The 19,324-nt window shown below is 59.0% G+C and overlaps 1 protein-coding gene across 4 annotated transcripts in view; it reads right to left on the bottom strand.

Moving 5' to 3' along the window:
- polr1h (RNA polymerase I subunit H) overlaps positions 1-19,324 on the bottom strand; it is a 29,092-nt gene that overhangs the window by 9,044 nt on the left and 724 nt on the right. For all 4 annotated transcript variants that reach the window (XM_085974861.1, XM_085974860.1, XM_085974858.1 and 1 more), the window contains exon 2: positions 10,444-10,574. In XM_085974861.1, coding sequence (XP_085830987.1) covers positions 10,444-10,567 — 124 coding nt within the window. In that variant the 5' untranslated portion in view covers positions 10,568-10,574. The remainder of the gene's footprint in view (positions 1-10,443; positions 10,575-19,324) is intronic.

The following is a 19,324-nucleotide window of genomic DNA, read 5'->3' as shown; positions in this document are numbered from 1 at the left end:
ATCTAACCCATAGTGTACCTGCCCTGGGAGTGTTTGATGGGACAGTGTAGAGGGAGCTTTACTCTGTATCTAACCCGTAGTGTACCTGCCCTGGGAGTGTTTGATGGGCAGTGTAGAGGGAGCTTTACTCTGTATCTAACCAGTGCTGTACCTGCCCTGGGAGTGTTTGATGGGACTGTGTAGAGGGAGCTTTACTCTGTATCTAACCCGTGCTGCACCTGCCCTGGGAGTGTTTGATGGGACAGTGTAGAGGGAGCTTTACTCTGTATCTAACCCATGCTGTACCTGCCCTGGGAGTGTTTGATGGGACAGTGTAGAGGGAGCTTTACTCTGTATCTAACCCGTGCTGTACCTGCCCTGGGAGTGTTTGATGGGACAGTGTACAAGGAGCTTTACTCTGTATCTAACCCGTGCTGTATCTGCCCTGGGAGTGTTTGATGGGACAGTGTAGAGGGAGCTTTACTCTGTATCTATCCCGTGCTGTATCGGCCCTGGGAGTGTTTGATGGGACAGTGTAGAGGGAGCTTTACTCTGTATCTAACCCGTGCTGTACCTGCCCTGGGAGTGTTTGATGGGACAGTGTAGAGGGAGCTTTACTCTATATCTAACCCGTGCTGTACCTGCCCTGGGTGTGTTTGATGGGACAGTGTAGAGGGAGCTTTACTCTGTATCTAACCCGTGCTGTACCTGCCCTGGGAGTGTTTGATGGGACAGTGTAGAGGGAGCTTTACTCTGTATCTAACCCGTGCTGTACCTGCCCTGGGAGTGTTTGATGGGACAGTGTAGAGGGAGCTTTACTCTGTATCTAACCCGTGCTGTACCTGCCCTGGGAGTGTTTGATGGGACAGTGTAGAGGGAGCTTTACTCTGTATCTAACTCGTGCTGTACCTGCCCTGGGAGTGTTTGATGGCACAGTGTAGAGGGAGCTTTACTCTGTATCTAACCCGTGCTGTACCTGCCCTGGTAGTGTTTGATGGGCAGTGTAGAGGGAGCTTTACTCTGTATCTAACCCGTAGTGTACCTGCCCTGGGAGTGTTTGATGGGACAGTGTAGAGGGAGCTTTACTCTGTATCTAACCCGTGCTGTACCTGCCCTGGGAGTGTTTGATGGGGTAGTGTAGAGGGAGTTTCACTCTGTATCTAACCCGTGCTGTACCTGAGCTGGGAGTGTTTGATGGGCCGCGGGACACACTCGCTGGAAGGAGACGCCGCGGGACACACTCGCTGGAAGGAGACGCCGCGGGACACACTCGCTGGAAGGAGACACCGCGGGACACACTCGCTGGAAGGAGACATACTATAAGGAGTTCGGGGCCGAGGAGCGAGGACCGGGCCCAGCGGCGAGGCCGGGGCCCAGGGGCGAGGCCGGGGCCCAGGGGCGAGGCCGGGGCCCAGGGGCGAGGTCGAGGCCCAGCGGCGAGGTTGAGGCCCAGGAGTGGCGCAGCATGGACCAGCAGCGGGGTCGGGAAGACCCAGGCAGAGAAGACCTGCGGGAAGGAGGGAGGAGGACAGTTGCAGTATGTTTGTGTGTGTGTGCTCGGCCGTTGTAGCAGAGCCTGGTCTCCAATCATCTTGGATCCCCTTGCCATTGGACCAAGACCTTGCTCTGTCAAGCCCGTGTGGTTGTTGGTGTGCAACGGCCACCCCACGTTAAAAGAACTCACGCACAGGCATCATCCACCCTTTAAAATGAAGTTCGGGACCTGGAATGTCAGGACCCTCATGGACAAGGCAAAGTGCTACAGTACAAAGGGATCTGGGGGTCCTGGTACATGAAACACAGAAGGTTAGTATGCAGGTGCAGCAGGTGATCAGGAAGGCCAATGGAATCTTGGCTTTTATTGCAAGGGGGATGGAGTATAAAAACATGGAAGTTTTGCTGCAGTTATACAGGGTATTGGTGAGGCCACACCTGGAATACTGCGTGCAGTTTTGGTTTCCATATTTAAGGAAAGATATACTTGCTCTCGAGGCAGTTCAGAGAAGGTTCACTCGGTTGATTCCGGAGATGAGGGGGTTGCCGTATGAGGAAAGGTTGAGTAGGTTGGGCCTCTACTCATTGGAGTTCAGAAGAATGAGAGGCGATCTTATCGAAACATATAAGATTGTGAGGGGGCTTGATCGGGTGGATGCGGTGAGGATGTTTCCACTGATGGGTGAGACTAGAACTAGGGGGCATAATCTTAGAATAAGGGGCTGCCCTTTCAAAACTGAGATGAGGAGAAACTTCTTCACTCAGAGGGTAGTAAATCTATGGAATTTGCTACCCCAGAGAGCTGTGGAAGCTGCGACATTAAATAAATTCAAAATGGAGATAGTGTGGCGGAGCCACCAAGGGTCTCAGAACAATTAGTAATAATCCCTTTAACTACAGTGTGGTGCAGCCGCGGACTGCACCTTTAAACTGCCTGTTAACTGTACTGTATTGTGTTTTCCTGCACTCCACGTGATGACGTCATGACGCCGATCACGTGACCACCAGTGGCGCGAAGAACGCGATGACGTCAGCTTCCAGAATCTTCCAGTAGTCGTCGAGTGCCCAGCAAGCTGATTAGACCTGTGTACCGTTTCCCTGTTAACTTCGTTGTTCATTAAAACCTGTTGATTTGATTCATCGAGTCGAATACCTTTATTCAGGTAGGAACATCCGTTCCTACATTAGTGACCCCGATCTCGTCGGACAACTTTCGTCGAGGATGAACACGAACGCCGTCGTCCTCAAACTGCCGCAGTTCTGGGAACAGCAGCCAGCAGCATGGTTTTTCCAGGCAGAAGCACAGTTCGCTCTCCGGGAGGTCACAGCGGATGCGACCCGTTATTATTATGTGGTTTCCGCTCTCGACAGTGCCACGGCCTCAGCATCCTTGGAAGCCCACCGGAGGAGGGCAAGTACGAAGCGCTTAAAGCCCGTTTGCTACAGGTATTTGATCTTAATAAGTCGGAGCGTGCAGGCAAGCTTATTTCCATGCCCGGCCTCGGGGACTCAAAACTGTCAGAGCTGATGAGTCAAATGCTCACGCTGTTGGGTGCGGAACCCCAATGTTTTTTATTCCGTGAGCTTTTCCTCTGCCAGCTACCCGAACCGGTTCAGGCGGCCTTGGCCAACACAGCCATCACAGACGGTGCTGAACTCGCTGCAGAGGCAGACAAGATATTTACTGTTACTCAGCAATGTTGTGCAGCCACGAGGCGCCTTTCCCCCACGCGAGCGAAGCCCAGCCCTCCCCCAGCAGGATGGTGCGCGTACCACGCCCGTTTTGGCGCCAAAGCTCAATGCTGCTGGCCTCCTTGCAGTTTCCCTCAAGAAAAAAAAACTCGAACAAGCCCGCGTCCTCCCGGACGGACGACAGGGTCTGAAAAGCACGGCAAGTTAGCTATGGCGGCGGGCTCAGCGGGCAAACTCATTTACGTTACGGGCCGACGATTCCTGTGCGACACTGGCTCACAGTGCAGCATCCTGCCAGCTTCAAAGCTGGACCTACTATCCGGCGGCCAGGGGCCTTCCCTCGTGGCAATAAACGGTGCTGCCATGCGTACGTTCGGTAAACGGACGGTAAACTTAACCTTCGCCGGTCAGCGTTTTGTCTGCGGCTTTATTACAGCTAAGGTCTCACAGGCCATCCTGGGGGCTGATTTTTTCTGTGCCAACGGTCTGCTGGGCGACGTCCAACACTGCCGACTCATTAATGCGTCCACTTTCCACGCAGTGCCCTGCCACCGCGGCACCGCCGTGTCCTGGTCGGTGGCCTGTGCGGTTCCGTCGCAAGACGGGTTTACGCGCCTGCTCGGCGAATTCCCGGAGCTCACCAGGCCTACTTTTTCGGCTGCCGGCACACGGCACGGGGTGGAGCACCATATCTCCACGACCGGAGCACCCGATTACGCTCGGGCGCGGCGATTAGAAGCCGGCAAGCTGGCAGCTGCAAAGGCTGAGTTCCAGACCATGGAGCGCCTCGGGATCATCCGGCGTTCGGACAGCCCTTGGTCCTCCCCACTGCATATAGTACCCAAACCAGGCGGCGGATGGCGACCTTGCGGGGATTACAGATGCTTAAACGACGCCACGACACCGGACAGGTATCCTATTCCCCACATCCAAGATTTTTCGGCACATCTGGCTGGCAACTCTATATTTTCTAAAGTGGATCTCGTTCGTGGATATCACCAAGTTCCGGTGCACCCTCCAGACGTCCCCAAAATGGCAGTCATCACTCCGTTCGGCCTTTTTGAGTTCCTCCGCATGCCATTCGGTCTGAAAAACGCAGCTCAAGCATTCCAGCGGTTGATGGACTCTGTCTTACGGGACCTGCCCTTCATTTTTGTATATTTGGACGACATCCTAATAGCCAGCAAGGATACGACAGCTCACATGGCCCATTTACGTACACTTTTCGCCCGGCTCAGCCAACACGGCCTTATTGTCAATCCGGCCAAATGCACGTTTGGAGTATCCAGTATTGATTTCCTGGGACACAGGATTACCCCAGAAGGCGCCGTCCCGCTAGCCACCAAGGTAGAGGCAGTTACCGCATTCCCGCGGCCTCACACAGTCAAACCCCTGCAAGAGTTCTTGGGGATGGTAAATTTTTATCATCGGTTCGTCCCCAAAGCGGCCCGGTTGATGCAACCTCTGTACGAAGCACTGAAAGGAAAGTCGGGCAAGGATGTTCTCACTTGGACACCGCAAATGGACCAGGCGTTCCGCGATACCAAGGCGGCGTTGGTGGATGCAACTATGCTAGCACACCCACTCCCGGGCGCGACTGTTGCCCTCACCACGGATGCCTCCGACTACGCCATCGGAGCAGTTCAAGAGCAGTGGGTCGACGGGGGTTGGCAGCCGTTAGCCTTTTTCAGCCGCCAACTGCGCAAGAACGAGCGAAAGTATAGCACTTTTGACAGAGAGTTGCTAGCCCTGTTTTTGGCCATCCGGCATTTCCATTTCCTTCTAGAAGGCCGTCCGTTCACTGCATTCGTGGACCACAAGCCGCTCACCTTCGCCATGGCCAAAACGGCGGAACCTTGGTCAGCTCGGCAGCAGCGCCACCTCACGTTTATATCCGAATTCACAACGGATTTGCGGCACGTGTCAGGCAAGGATAATCTCGTGGCAGATTGCCTTTCCCGGGTTCCAGTCCAGGCAGTCCACCTGGGTATCGATTTCGTCGGACTGGCAGAGGATCAACTGGCAGACCCAGAGGTACAAGCATTTAGGACCACGCCTTCCAGTTGGCAGGTTGCAGACGTGCCGTTTCAAGCGGCAGGAACCACGCTCTTGTGCGACACATCCATGGGAGTGCCCCGGCCCATTGTGCCGGTCGAATGGCGCAAGAAAGTATTCCAGGCAATCCACGGGTTATCTCACCCGGGGATGCGGGCGTCTCAACGGCTACTGTCCCGCAAATTTGTTTGGAAAGGCATGCATTTGGAAGTCCGGGACTGGAGAAACAATTGCGTCGATTGTCAAAAATCCAAAGTCCACCGTCACGTCAAGGCTCCAGTTGCCAACTTCCTGGTGCCTGAGCGCCGTTTCGACCACGTTCACGTGGATTTAGTAGGTCCCCTTCCCGGGTCACGTGGATTCACACACCTCCTGACGGTGGTAGACCGGACCACCAGGTGGCCAGAGGCGATTCCCTTGGCCGCTACCACCGCAGCAGATGTTGCCAGGGCGTTTCTTTCGTCGTGGGTGGCTCGGTTCGGGGTGCCATCGGACATCTCCTCGGACCGCGGTCCGCAATTCACATCAGAGCTGTGGAACGCAGTGGCACAAGGCCTGGGTACCAAGCTGCACCGTACCACCGCGTACCATCCGCAGGCGAATGGTCTGTGCGAAAGGTTCCATCGGTCTCTCAAAGCGTCCCTCCGTGCCAGCTTGAGGGGACCCAACTGGGTGGACAGGCTCCCATGGGTGATGCTGGGCCTCCGGACAGCCCCAAAGGAGGATCTTCAGTCTTCATCGGTTGAGCTGGTTTATGGCCAGACACTCAGAGTGCCAGGTGACTTTCTCCCTCCACACACCGAACCATGGTCTGCAGCTCAACAGCTCCTGCTACATCAGGAGGCGGCTAGGAATTTCCTGCCCATCCCAACCTCGCAGCATGACCTGCAGAGGCCTCACGTCCCGACAGAGCTCATGAGTTCGGACTATGTCTTTATTAGATAGGACGGTCACAGAGACCCGCTCAAGCCGCCGTATACCGGACCTTTTCGTGTCATCTCATCAGGGGAAAAGTTTTTCACAGTCGAAGTCGGTGGAAAGTCCGATACTATCTCTATCGACCGGCTCAAACCAGCCCACCTAGATCGGAGTGAGCCTGTCGTGGCTGCCGAACCGCCTCGAGGCGGCCGACCGCCGTTGACCGCCAGACCAGCCGTGCACCAGCCCACCGTCGAACAGCCCGATTCGGTCTCAGACGCGCCTGCACCTCTGACTACCGTTTCTGCCTCGCCCGAGACGCCGCTTCTGCCGCAATCCGGCACTGGTTCTTCTACTAACGCCCTGTTTCCGCTGCCTGAGTTTTGTCGCCGTTCGGCCAGGACCATTAAACCTCCTACTCGGTTGACAATGTCCGTTAAAGTGGATTCTGGGGGGGGGGGGGGGGGGGCCTGTGGCGGAGTCACCAAGGGTCTCAGAACAATTAGTAATAATCTCTTTAACTACAGTGTAGTGCAGCCGCGGACTGCACCTTTAAACTGCCTGTTAACTGTACTGTATTGTGTTTTCCTGCACTCCACGTGATGACGTCATGACGCCGATCACGTGACCACCAGTGGCGCGAAGAACGCGATGACGTCAGCTTCCAGAATCTTCCAGTAGTCATCGAGTGCCCAGCAAGCTGATTAGACCTGTGTACCGTTTCTCCTGTAGTTTCCCTGTTAACTTCGTTGTTCATTAAAACCTGTTGATTTGATTCATCGAGTCGAATACCTTATTCAGATAGGAACTTCCATTCCTACAATAGACAGTTTCCTAGCAGATAAGGGAATTGGGGGTTACGGGGAGAGGACGAGTCTAGATTTGGATCAGCCATGATCCTATTGAATGGCAGAGCAGGCCCGAGGGGCCGTATGGCCTACTCCTGCTCCTACTTCTTATGTTCTTATTTTCTAACAGTGACAGACCGGAACGCCGTACTGCTTTCGTTGCCCGGGAGCCCAGATGTTACGACATAGACATCGCCGCCCTAAGAGAGACCCGGTGGGCAGGAGAAGGCCAGCTCAAGGAGCAAGGAGGTGGTTACACCTTCTTCTGGAAAGGCAAACCTGAAGAAGAACGCTGCCTCCATGGGGTCGGCTTCGCCATAAAAAATTAACTAGTTGAATGTCTCAGAGACTCCCCTTGTGGAATAAAGGAGCGCCTCATGACTCTTCGGCTCCCCCTAGCCCGGAACCAGTGCGCTACGGTCATCAGTGCGTACGCCCCAACACTGGAAGCCACAGACGAGACCAAAGAGCAATTTTACTCCAGCCTCGAACAATCCCTGTCCAGAGTCCCAACGGGCGACAAGTTGATCCTCCTTGGTGACTTTAACACCAGAGTTGGAAAGGACACAGACCTCTGGGGAGGTGTGATCGGCAGAGAGGGGGTAGGGAAAGCCAACTCCAATGGTACCCTCCTCCTGTCGAAATGCTTAGAACATGGCCTCGTCATAACCAACACCTTGTTCCGTCAGAGAGACAAGTGCAAGGCTTCATGGCAACACCCACACTCCAAGCACTGGCATCTGCTGGACTACGTCATCGTCCGAGCAAGGGACCGCAAGGATGTCCGCATCACCCGCTCCATGACAGGAGCTGACGACTGCTGGACAGACCACCACCTAATCCGCTCTGTCATCTCCATCAATGTAGCCCCAAAACAGCGGCGGCAACAGAAGCAATGCCACTGGAAAATTAATGCTGGAGCACTCAAAGACCCTGCTAAGAAAGCCCTATTCAGCCTGCGCCTCACAAACAACCTGACGACTCCCAGTGATTCAGAGACACAGAGTGTCCACAGCGTCTGGTCTGCACTCAAGGCCTCCATAATCAGTACCTGTGAAGAGACGCTCGGTCACTCGACCAGGAAACACCAAGACTGGTTCGACGAGAACGACCAGGAGATCCAGGAGCTAATAAGCCGCAAGTGCAAGGCATTCCTGATCTGGAAACAGCAACAGAACTCGAGAGCAAGAAAGCAGCTCTACAGATGCCTGAAGGCCGAGGTCCAACAAAGAACTTGTGACTAAAGAACAGATGGTGGGTGGAGAAATCGCAGGAGATCCAGCAGCTAGCCGACAACCATGACGTGCGTGGATTCTTTAGCACAGTCAAGACCACCTACGGCCCAAGCACACAAGGTCCTACCCCACTGTGGGCCAAGAATGGAGAGGTACTCATCAAGGACAGAGAGGGGCAGTCAGTGCCCGCTGGAAGGAGCACTTCGAAGATCTCCTTAACCGAGACTCTGTCTTTGACACGAGTGTCCTCAACTCCATCCCGCAGCATGTTACCTGCCACCACCTCAGTACAACCCCAGCCCAGCATGAGGTTGAAAAGGCCATCCGACAACTGAAGAACAACAAAGCCTCAGGAACAGATGGAATCCCCGCTGGTGCGATAAAGCATGGTGGAGAAGCACTATTGGCGCGAATACATGAACTCATTTCTCTTATTTGGAAGGAGGAGAGCATGCCAGGGGATCTCAGAGATGCTGTAATTGTGACCAACTGCAAGAAAGGTGACAAGTCCGATTGCGGTAATTACAGAGGCGTCTCACTGCTGCCTGCCACAGGGAAAGTCATCGCAAGAATCCTCCTCAATCGCCTTCCCCCAGTGGCTGAAGAGCTCCTCCCAGAGTCGCAATGCGGATTCCGCCCACTAAGGGGCACAATGGACATGATCTTCACCGCGCGTCAATTACAAGAGAAATGCAGGGAACAGCACCAACTGCTGTACATGGCCTTCTTTGACCTCACAAAGGCCTTCGACACCGTCAACCGTGAGGGATTATGGAGTGTCCTCCTCAAATTCGGCTGCCATCAAAAGTTTGTCACCATCCTCCGCCTGCTTCATGACGACATGCAAGCCGTGATCCTGACCAATGATTCCATCACAGACCCAATTCACTTACGGACCGGGATCAAGCAAGGCTGTGTCATCGCACCAACGCTCTTCTTGATCTTCCTGGCTGCAATGCTCCATCTCACCCTCAGTAAGCTCCGCGCTGGAGTGGAGCTAATCTACAGAACAAACGGGAAACTGTTCAACCTCCGTCGCCTCCAGTCCAGATCCAAGGTCGTCTCATCCCCTGTCATCGAGCTACAGTATGCAGACGACACTTGCGTCTGCGCTCACTCTGAGGCTGAACTCCAAACCATCGTCAACACCTTCACCGAAGCTTACGAGAGCATGGGCCTTACACTAAACATCCGTAAGACAAAGGTCCTCTACCAACCTGCCCGCGCCACACAATACTGCGCCCCGATTAGCAAAATCCATGACGAGGCCTTGGACAACGTGGACCACTTTCCATACCTTGGGAACCTACTGTCAACAAGGGCAGACGTCGATGATGAAGTCCAACACCGCCTTCAGTGTGCCAGTGCAGCCTTCGGTTGCCCGAGGAAGAGAGTGTTTGAAGACCAGGACCTCAAACCCGGCACCAAGCTCATGGCCTACAGAGCAGTAGTAATACCCGCCCTCCTGTATGCTTCAGAAACATGGACCATGTACAGCAGGTACCTCAAAGCACTGGAGAGGTACCACCAATGCTGCCTCAGCAAGATCCTGCCAATCCATTGGCAGGATAGGCGCACCAACGTCAGTGTTCTCGCTCAGGCCAACATCCCAAGCATCGAAGCTTTGACCACGCTCGATCAGCTCCGATGGACGGGCCACATCGTTCGCATGCCTGATACGAGACTCCCAAAACAAGAGCTCTACTTGGAGCTCCGACACGGCAAGAGAGCCCCAGGTGGGCAGAGGAAACGCTTCAAGGACACCCTCAAAGCCTCCTTGAAAAAGTGCAACATCCCCATCGACACCTGGGAATCACTGGCCCAAGACCGCACAAAGTGAAGGAGAAGCATCCGGGAAGGCGCCGAACACCTCGAGTCTCTTTGCCAGGAGCAAGCGGAAGCCAAGCGCAAACAGCGGAAGGAGCGCACGTCAACCCAATCACCCCACCCACCCACCGTCTGCCCCACCTGTGACAGAGACTGTAGGTCCCGCATTGGACTCATCAGTCACCTGAGAACTCATTTTTAGTGTGGAAGCAAATCATCCTCGGTTCTGAGGGACTGCCTAAGAAGTAGTTTGATGGGACAGTGTAGAGGGAGCTTTACTCTGTATCCAACCCATGCTGTTCCTGACCTGCGAGCGTTTGATGGGACAGTTTAGACGGAGCTTCACTCTGAATGTAACTCCTGTAACATTTCGCCCGGTCACCTCGGATACTCACTGTGGACACTGATTTGGAAATCACACTTGCGACACATGACGTATTCCTCCAGGCCGGGCAGTGGCAGGATCGTTCCACACTCGGGGCAGAAATCCGGGTCGGACTGGAAACAAGAATCAGCCATCGCAGCTCTGCAGGGGTAGAAAGAGACCAACAATCTATGAGTATCGAGCACAAGGACCACAAGCTTTAGTGCACATGATGCATGAAACGCCTGGTCACCCATCCAGACCTGCCTTCACTGCAGCCTCCATCTCTCGGTATCCAAATACTCTGGTTACCCAATATCAACACAAACTCTCCCTACCCCGTCCATCCTCACTTTCAATGACTAATGTGGAGCTCATGGATTGTTTCTGGCTCCAGAATTGAGACTGGATGCTCAGGTGTGTCAGCATCGCAGCAGCTGCTGCAACCGGGAGTCCACAACAGTTTGCAGCTGGTCCCTCTCTCTATATCCAACGCTTGTTAGACCTCCCCTCCCTCTCTCCATGAACCCCCTACCTGCTCCTCACCACTCAGCTGGCCATCCTTCGCACAAAATGGTCCCCTTCAAAACCGTCATCATTGCTTCTGCTGCCCTTTTCTCATCCACCTCTCCCCATTCCCCCATCGACCAGTCTCTCCCTCCCTCTTCCCCCATCAACCAGTCTCTCCCTCCCTCTTCCCCCTCCACCTCTCCTTCCCTCCCTCTTCCCCCTCCACCTCTCCGTCCCTCCCTCTTCCCCTCCACCTCTCCGTCCCTCCCTCTTCCCCCTCCACCTCTCCTTCCCTCCCTCTTCCCCCTCCACCTCTCCTTCCCTCCTCTTCCCCCTCCACCTCTCCTTCCCTCCCTCTTCCCCCTCCACCTCTCCTTCCCTCCCTCTTCCCCCTCCACCTCTCCTTCCCTCCCTCCCTCTTCCCCCTCCACCTCTCCTTCCCTCCCTCCCTCTTCCCCCTCCACCTCTCCTTCCCTCCCTCCCTCTTCCCCCTCCACCTCTCCTTCCCTCCCTCTTCCCCCTCCACCTCTCCTTCCCTCCCTCTTCCCCCTCCACCTCTCCCTCCCTCTCTCTTCCCCTCCACCTCTCCTTCCCTCCCTCTTCCCCCTCCACCTCTCCTTCCCTCCCTCTTCCCCCTCCACCTCTCCTTCCCTCCCTCTTCCCCCTCCACCTCTCCTTCCCCCTCCACCTCTCCTTCCCTCCCTCCACCTCTCCTTCCCTCCCTCCACCTCTCCTTCCCTCCCTCTTCCCCTCCACCTCTCCTTCCCTCTCTCTTCCCCCTCCACCTCTCCTTCCCCCTCCACCTCTCCTTCCCTCCCTCTTCCCCCTCCACCTCTCCTTCCCCCTCCACCTCTCCTTCCCCCTCCACCTCTCCTTCCCTCCCTCTTCCCCTCCACCTCTCCTTCCCTCCCTCTTCCCCCTCCACCTCTCCTTCCCTCCCTCTTCCCCCTCCACCTCTCCTTCCCTCCCTCTTCCCCCTCCACCTCTCCTTCCCTCCCTCTCCCCCTCCACCTCTCCTTCCCTCCCTCTTCCCCTCCACCTCTCCTTCCCTCCCTCTTCCCCTCCACCTCTCCTTCCCTCCCTCTCCCCTCCACCTCTCCTTCCCTCCCTCTTCCCCTCCACCTCTCCTTCCCTCCCTCTTCCCCTCCACCTCTCCTTCCTCCCTCTTCCCCTCCACCTCTCCTTCCCTCCCTCTTCCCCTCCACCTCTCCTTCCCTCCCTCTTCCCCTCCACCTCTCCTTCCCTCCCTCTTCCCCTCCACCTCTCCTTCCCTCCCTCTTCCCCTCCACCTCTCCTTCCTCCCTCTTCCCCTCCACCTCTCCTTCCCCCTCCACCTCTCCTTCCCTCCCTCCACCTCTCCTTCCCTCCCTCTTCCCCTCCACCTCTCCTTCCCTCTCTTCCCCCTCCACCTCTCCTTCCCCCTCCACCTCTCCTTCCCCCTCTCCCCCTCCACCTCTCCTTCCCTCCCTCTTCCCCCTCCACCTCTCCTTCCCTCCCTCTTCCCCCTCCACCTCTCCTTCCCTCCCTCTTCCCCTCCACCTCTCCTTCCCTCCCTCTTCCCCCTCCACCTCTCCTTCCCTCCCTCTTCCCCCTCCACCTCTCCTTCCCTCCCTCTTCCCCCTCCACCTCTCCTTCCCTCCCTCTTCCCCCTCCACCTCTCCTTCCCTCCCTCTTCCCCATCCACCTCTCCTTCCCTCCCTCTTCCCCTCCACCTCTCCTTCCCTCCCTCTTCCCCTCCACCTCTCCTTCCCTCCCTCTTCCCCTCCACCTCTCCTTCCCTCCCTCTTCCCCTCCACCTCTCCTTCCCTCCCTCTTCCCCTCCACCTCCCTTCCCTCCTCTTCCCCTCCACCTCCTTCCCTCCCTCTTCCCCTCCACCTCTCCTTCCCTCCCTCTTCCCCTCCACCTCTCCTTCCCTCCCTCTTCCCCTCCACCTCTCCTTCCCTCCCTCTTCCCCTCCACCTCTCCTTCCCTCCCTCTTCCCCTCCACCTCTCCTTCCTCCCTCTCCCCTCCACCTCTCTTCCTCCCTCTCCCCTCCACCTCTCCTTCCCTCCCTCTTCCCCTCCACCTCTCCTTCCCTCCCTCTTCCCCCTCCACCTCTCCTTCCCTCCCTCTTCCCCCTCCACCTCTCCTTCCCCCTCCCTCTTCCCCCTCCACCTCTCCTTCCCCCTCCACCTCTCCTTCCCTCCCTCCACCTCTCCTTCCCTCCCTCTTCCCCTCCACCTCTCCTTCCCTCTCTCTTCCCCCTCCACCTCTCCTCCCCCCTCCACCTCTCCTTCCCTCCCTCTTCCCCCTCCACCTCTCCTTCCCCTCCACCTCTCTTCCCCCTCCACCTCTCCTCCCTCCCTCTTCCCCCTCCACCTCTCCTTCCCTCCCTCTTCCCCCTCCACCTCTCCTTCCCTCCCTCTTCCCCCTCCACCTCTCCTTCCCTCCCTCTTCCCCCTCCACCTCTCCTTCCCTCCCTCTTCCCCTCCACCTCTCCTTCCCTCCCTCTTCCCCCTCCACCTCTCCTTCCCTCCCTCTTCCCCTCCACCTCTCCTTCCCTCCCTCTTCCCCCTCCACCTCTCCTTCCCTCCCTCCCTCTTCCCCCTCCACCTCTCCTTCCCTCCCTCCCTCTTCCCCTCCACCTCTCCTTCCCTCCCTCCTCTTCCCCCTCCACCTCTCCTTCCCTCCCTCTTCCCCCTCCACCTCTCCTTCCCTCCCTCTTCCCCCTCCACCTCTCCCTCCCTCCTCTTCCCCCTCCACCTCTCCTTCCCTCCCTCTTCCCCCTCCACCTCTCCTTCCCTCCCTCTTCCCCCTCCACCTCTCCTTCCCCCCTCCACCTCTCCTTCCCTCCCTCCACCTCCTTCCCTCCCTCTTCCCTCCACCTCTCCTTCCCTCTCTCTTCCCCCTCCACCTCTCCTTCCCCCCTCCACCTCTCCTTCCCTCCCTCTTCCCCCTCCACCTCTCCTTCCCCCTCCACCTCTCCTTCCCCTCCACCTCTCCTTCCCTCCTCTTCCCCCTCCACCTCTCTTCCCTCCCTCTTCCCCTCCACCTCTCCTTCCCTCCCTCTTCCCCCTCCACCTCTCCTTCCCTCCCTCTTCCCCCTCCACCTCTCCTTCCCTCCCTCTTCCCCCTCCACCTCTCCTTCCCTCCCTCTTCCCCTCCACCTCTCCTTCCCTCCCTCTTCCCCTCCACCTCTCCTTCCCTCCCTCTTCCCCTCCACCTCTCCTTCCCTCCCTCTTCCCCTCCACCTCTCCTTCCCTCCCTCTTCCCCTCCACCTCTCCTTCCCTCCCTCTTCCCCTCCACCTCTCCTTCCCTCCCTCTTCCCCTCCACCTCTCCTTCCCTCCCTCTTCCCCTCCACCTCTCCTTCCCTCCCTCTTCCCCTCCACCTCTCCTTCCCTCCCTCTTCCCCTCCACCTCTCCTTCCCCCCTCCACCTCTCCTTCCCTCCTCCACCTCTCCTTCCCTCCCTCTTCCCCTCCACCTCTCCTTCCCTCTCTCTTCCCCTCCACCTCTCCTTCCCCCTCCACCTCTCCTTCCCTCCCTCTTCCCCCTCCACCTCTCCTTCCCTCCCTCTTCCCCCTCCACCTCTCCTTCCCTCCCTCTTCCCCCTCCACCTCTCCTTCCCTCCCTCTTCCCCCTCCACCTCTCCTTCCCTCCCTCTTCCCCCTCCACCTCTCCTTCCCTCCCTCTTCCCCCTCCACCTCTCCTTCCCTCCCTCTTCCCCCTCCACCTCTCCTTCCCTCCCTCTTCCCTCCACCTCTCCTTCCCTCCCTCTTCCCCTCCACCTCTCCTTCCCTCCCTCTTCCCCTCCACCTCTCCTTCCCTCCCTCTTCCCTCCACCTCCTTCCCTCCCTCTTCCCCTCCACCTCCTTCCCTCCCTCTTCCCCGCCACCTCTCCTTCCCTCCCTCTTCCCCTCCACCTCTCCTTCCCTCCCTCTTCCCCTCCACCTCTCCTTCCTCCCTCTTCCCCTCCACCTCTCCTTCCCTCCCTCTTCCCCTCCACCTCTCCTTCCCTCCCTCTTCCCCTCCACTCTCCTTCCCTCCCTCTTCCCCTCCACCTCTCCTTCCCTCCCTCTTCCCCTCCACCTCTCCTTCCCTCCCTCTTCCCCTCCACCTCTCCTTCCCTCCCTCTTCCCCCTCCACCTCTCCTTCCCTCCCTCTTCCCCCTCCACCTCTCCTTCCCCCCTCCACCTCTCCTTCCCTCCCTCCACCTCTCCTTCCCTCCCTCTTCCCCTCCACCTCTCCTTCCCTCTCTCTTCCCCCTCCACCTCTCCTTCCCCCTCCACCTCTCCTTCCCTCCCTCTTCCCCCTCCACCTCTCCTTCCCCCTCCACCTCTCCTTCCCCCTCCACCTCTCCTTCCCTCCCTCTTCCCCCTCCACCTCTCCTTCCCTCCTCTTCCCCCTCCACCTCTCCTTCCCTCCCTCTTCCCCCTCCACCTCTCCTTCCCTCCCTCTTCCCCCTCCACCTCTCCTTCCCTCCCTCTTCCCCTCCACCTCTCCTTCCCTCCCTCTTCCCCTCCACCTCTCCTTCCCTCCCTCTTCCCCTCCACCTCTCCTTCCCTCCCTCTTCCCCTCCACCTCTCCTTCCCTCCCTCTTCCCCTCCACCTCTCCTTCCCTCCCTCTTCCCCTCCACCTCTCCTTCCCTCCCTCTTCCCCTCCACCTCTCCTTCCCTCCCTCTTCCCCTCCACCTCTCATTCCCTCCCTCTTCCCCTCCACCTCTCCTTCCCTCCCTCTTCCCCTCCACCTCTCCTTCCCTCCCTCTTCCCCTCCACCTCGCCTTCCCTCCCTCTTCCCCTCCACCTCTCCTTCCCTCCCTCTTCCCCTCCACCTCTCCTTCCCCCCTCCACCTCTCCTTCCCTCCCTCCACCTCTCCTTCCCTCCCTCTTCCCCTCCACCTCTCCTTCCCTCTCTCTTCCCCCTCCACCTCTCCTTCCCCCTCCACCTCTCCTTCCCTCCCTCTTCCCCCTCCACCTCTCCTTCCCTCCCTCTTCCCCCTCCACCTCTCCTTCCCTCCCTCTTCCCCCTCCACCTCTCCTTCCCTCCCTCTTCCCCCTCCACCTCTCCTTCCCTCCATCTTCCCCCTCCACCTCTCCTTCCCTCCCTCTTCCCCCTCCACCTCTCCTTCCCTCCCTCTTCCCCTCCACCTCTCCTTCCCTCCCTCTTCCCCCTCCACCTCTCCTTCCCTCCCTCTTCCCCCTCCACCTCTCCTTCCCTCCCTCTTCCCCTCCACCTCTCCTTCCCTCCCTCTTCCCCCTCCACCTCTCCTTCCCTCCCTCTTCCCCTCCACCTCTCCTTCCCTCCCTCTTCCCCTCCACCTCCTTCCCTCCCTCTTCCCTCCACCTCTCCTTCCCTCCCTCTTCCCCTCCACCTCTCCTTCCCTCCCTCTTCCCCTCCACCTCTCCTTCCCTCCCTCTTCCCCTCCACCTCTCCTTCCCTCCCTCTTCCCCTCCACCTCTCCTTCCCTCCCTCTTCCCCTCCACCTCTCCTTCCCTCCCTCTTCCCCTCCACCTCTCCTTCCCTCCCTCTTCCCTCCACCTCTCCTTCTCTCCCTCTTCCCCTCCACCTCTCCTTCCCTCCACCTCTCCTTCCCTCCCTCTTCCCCTCCACCTCTCCTTCCCTCCCTCTTCCCCCCCACCTCTCCTTCCCTCCCTCTTCCCCTCCACCTCCTTCCCCCTACACCTCTCCTTCCCTCTCTTCCCCCTCCACCTGTCCTTCCCTCTCTCTTCCCCCTCCACCTCTCCTTCCCCCTCCACCTCTCCTTCCCTCCCTCTTCCCCCTCCACCTCTCCTTCCCCCTCCACCTCTCCTTCCCTCCCTCTTCCCCCTCCACCTCTCCTTCCCTCCCTCTCCCCCTCCACCTCTCCTTCCCTCCCTCTTCCCCCTCCACCTCTCCTTCCCTCCCTCTTCCCCCTCCACCTCTCCTTCCCTCCCTCTTCCCCCTCCACCTCTCCTTCCCTCCCTCTTCCCCCTCCACCTCTCCTTCCCTCCCTCTTCCCCTCCACCTCTCCTTCCCTCCCTCTTCCCCTCCACCTCCTTCCCTCCCTCTTCCCCTCCACCTCCTTCCCTCCCTCTTCCCCTCCACCTCTCCTTCCCTCCCTCTTCCCCTCCACCTCTCCTTCCCTCCCTCTTCCCCTCCACCTCTCCTTCCCTCCCTCTTCCCCTCCACCTCTCCTTCCCTCCCTCTTCCCCTCCACCTCTCCTTCCCTCCCTCTTCCCCTCCACCTCTCCTTCCCTCCCTCTTCCCCTCCACCTCTCCTTCCCTCCCTCTTCCCCTCCACCTCTCCTTCCCTCCCTCTTCCCCCTCCACCTCTCCTTCCCTCCCTCTTCCCCCTCCACCTCTCCTTCCCTCCCTCTTCCCCCTCCACCTCTCCTTCCCCCCTCCACCTCTCCTTCCCTCCCTCCACCTCTCCTTCCCTCCCTCTTCCCCTCCACCTCTCCTTCCCTCTCTCTTCCCCCTCCACCTCTCCTTCCCCCTCCACCTCTCCTTCCCTCCCTCTTCCCCCTCCACCTCTCCTTCCCCCTCCACCTCTCCTTCCCTCCCTCTTCCCCCCTCCACCTCTCCTTCCCTCCCTCTTCCCCTCCACCTCTCCTTCCCTCCCTCTTCCCCCTCCACCTCTCCTTCCCTCCCTCTTCCCCTCCACTTCTCCTTCCCTCCCTCTTCCCCCTCCACCTCTCCTTCCCTCCCTCTTCCCCTCCACCTCTCCTTCCCTCCCTCTTCCCCTCCACCTCTCCTTCCCTCCCTCTTCCCCTCCACCTCTCCTTCCCTCCCTCTTCCCCTCACCTCTCCTTCCCTCCCTCTTCCCCTCCACCTCTCCTTCCCTCCCTCTTCCCCTCCACCTCTCCTTCCCTCCCTCTTCCCCTCCACCTCTCATTCCCTCCCTCTTCCCCTCCACCTCTCCTTCCCTCCCTCTTCCCCTCCACCTCTCCTTCCCTCCCTCTTCCCCTCCACCTCGCCTTCCCTCCCTCTTCCCCTCCCCCTCTCCCTCCCCTCTCCTTCCCTCCCTCTTCCCCTCCACCTCTCCTTCCCCCTCCACCTCCTTCCCTCCCTCCACCTCTCCTTCCCTCCCTCTTCCCCTCCACCTCTCCTTCCCTCTCTCTTCCCCCTCCACCTCTCCGTCCCTCCCTCTTCCCCCTCCACCTCTCCGTCCCTCCCTCTTCCCCCTCCACCTCTCCGTCCCTCCCTCTTCCCCCTCCACCTCTCCGTCCCTCCCTCTTCCCCCTCCACCTCTCCGTCCCTCCCTCTTCCCCCTCCACCTCTCCGTCCCTCCCTCTTCCCTCTCCACCACTCCTTCCCTCCTCTTCCCCCTCCACCTCTCCTTCCTCCCCATCCCCTCTCTCCCTTCCCCCATCCCCCTCTCCCTTCCCCCATCCCCCTCTCTCCTTTCCCCCCATCCCCCTCTCTCTCCTTCCCCCATCCCCCTCTCTCTCCTTTCCCCCATCCCCCTCTCTCCCCCTTCCCCCATCCCCCTCCCTTCCCCATCCCCCTCCCTCTCCCTTCCCCCATCCCCTCTCTCTCCCTTCCCCCATCCCCCTCTCTCTCCCTTTCCCTTCCCCATCCCCCTCTCTCCCTTCCCCATCCCCCTCTCGCTCCCTTCCCCATCCCCCTCTCTCCGTTCCCCATCCCCCCTCTCTCCCCCCATCCCTCTCTCTCCCTTCCCCATCCCCCCCTCTCTCCTTCCCCATCCCCCTCTCTCCGTTCCCCATCCCCCCTCTCTCCCCCCATCCCCCTTCTCTCCCCCCATCCCCCTCTCTCTCCCTTCCCCACCCCCCTCTCTCCCTTCCCCATCCCCCTCTCTCCCTTCCGCCATCCCCCTCTCTCCCTTCCGCCATCCCCCTCTCTCTCCCTTCCCCATCCCCCTCTCTCTCCCTTCCCCATCCCCCTCTCTCTCCTTCCCCATCCCCCTCTCTCTCCCTTCCCCATCCCCCTCTCTCTCCCTTCCCCATCCCCCTCTCTCTCCCTTCCCCCCCCTCTCTCCCTTCCCCATCCCCCTCTCTCTCCGTTCCCCATCCCCCTCTCTCCCTTCCCCATCCCCCTCTCTCTCCGTTCCCCATCCCCCTCTCCCCCTTCCCCATCCCCCTCTCTCCCTTCCCCCATCCCTCTCTCTCTCCCTTCCCCCTCTCTCTCCCTTCCCCCATCCCCCTCTCTCTCCCTTCCCCATCCCCCTCTCTCTCCCTTCCCCATCCCCCTCTCTCCGTTCCCCATCCCCCCTCTCTCCCCATCCCCCTCTCTCTCCCTTCCCCACCCCCCTCTCTCCCTTCCCCATCCCCCTCTCTCCCTTCCGCCACCCCCCTCTCTCCCTTCCCCATCCCCCTCTCTCTCCCTTCCCCCATCCCCCTCTCTCTCCCTTCCCCATCCCCCTCTCTCTCCCTTCCCCATCCCCCTCTCTCTCCCTTCCCCATCCCCCACTCTCCTCCC

This window comes from Somniosus microcephalus, unplaced genomic scaffold, assembly GCF_052327205.1.
Source record: "Somniosus microcephalus isolate GS21.2 unplaced genomic scaffold, FLI_Smic_1.0 unresolved_chr1, whole genome shotgun sequence".
Classification (NCBI taxonomy): domain Eukaryota; kingdom Metazoa; phylum Chordata; class Chondrichthyes; order Squaliformes; family Somniosidae; genus Somniosus; species Somniosus microcephalus.
The sequence above is the reverse complement of the archived record's forward strand: the minus strand, read 5'-3'. Positions and strand labels throughout refer to the sequence as shown.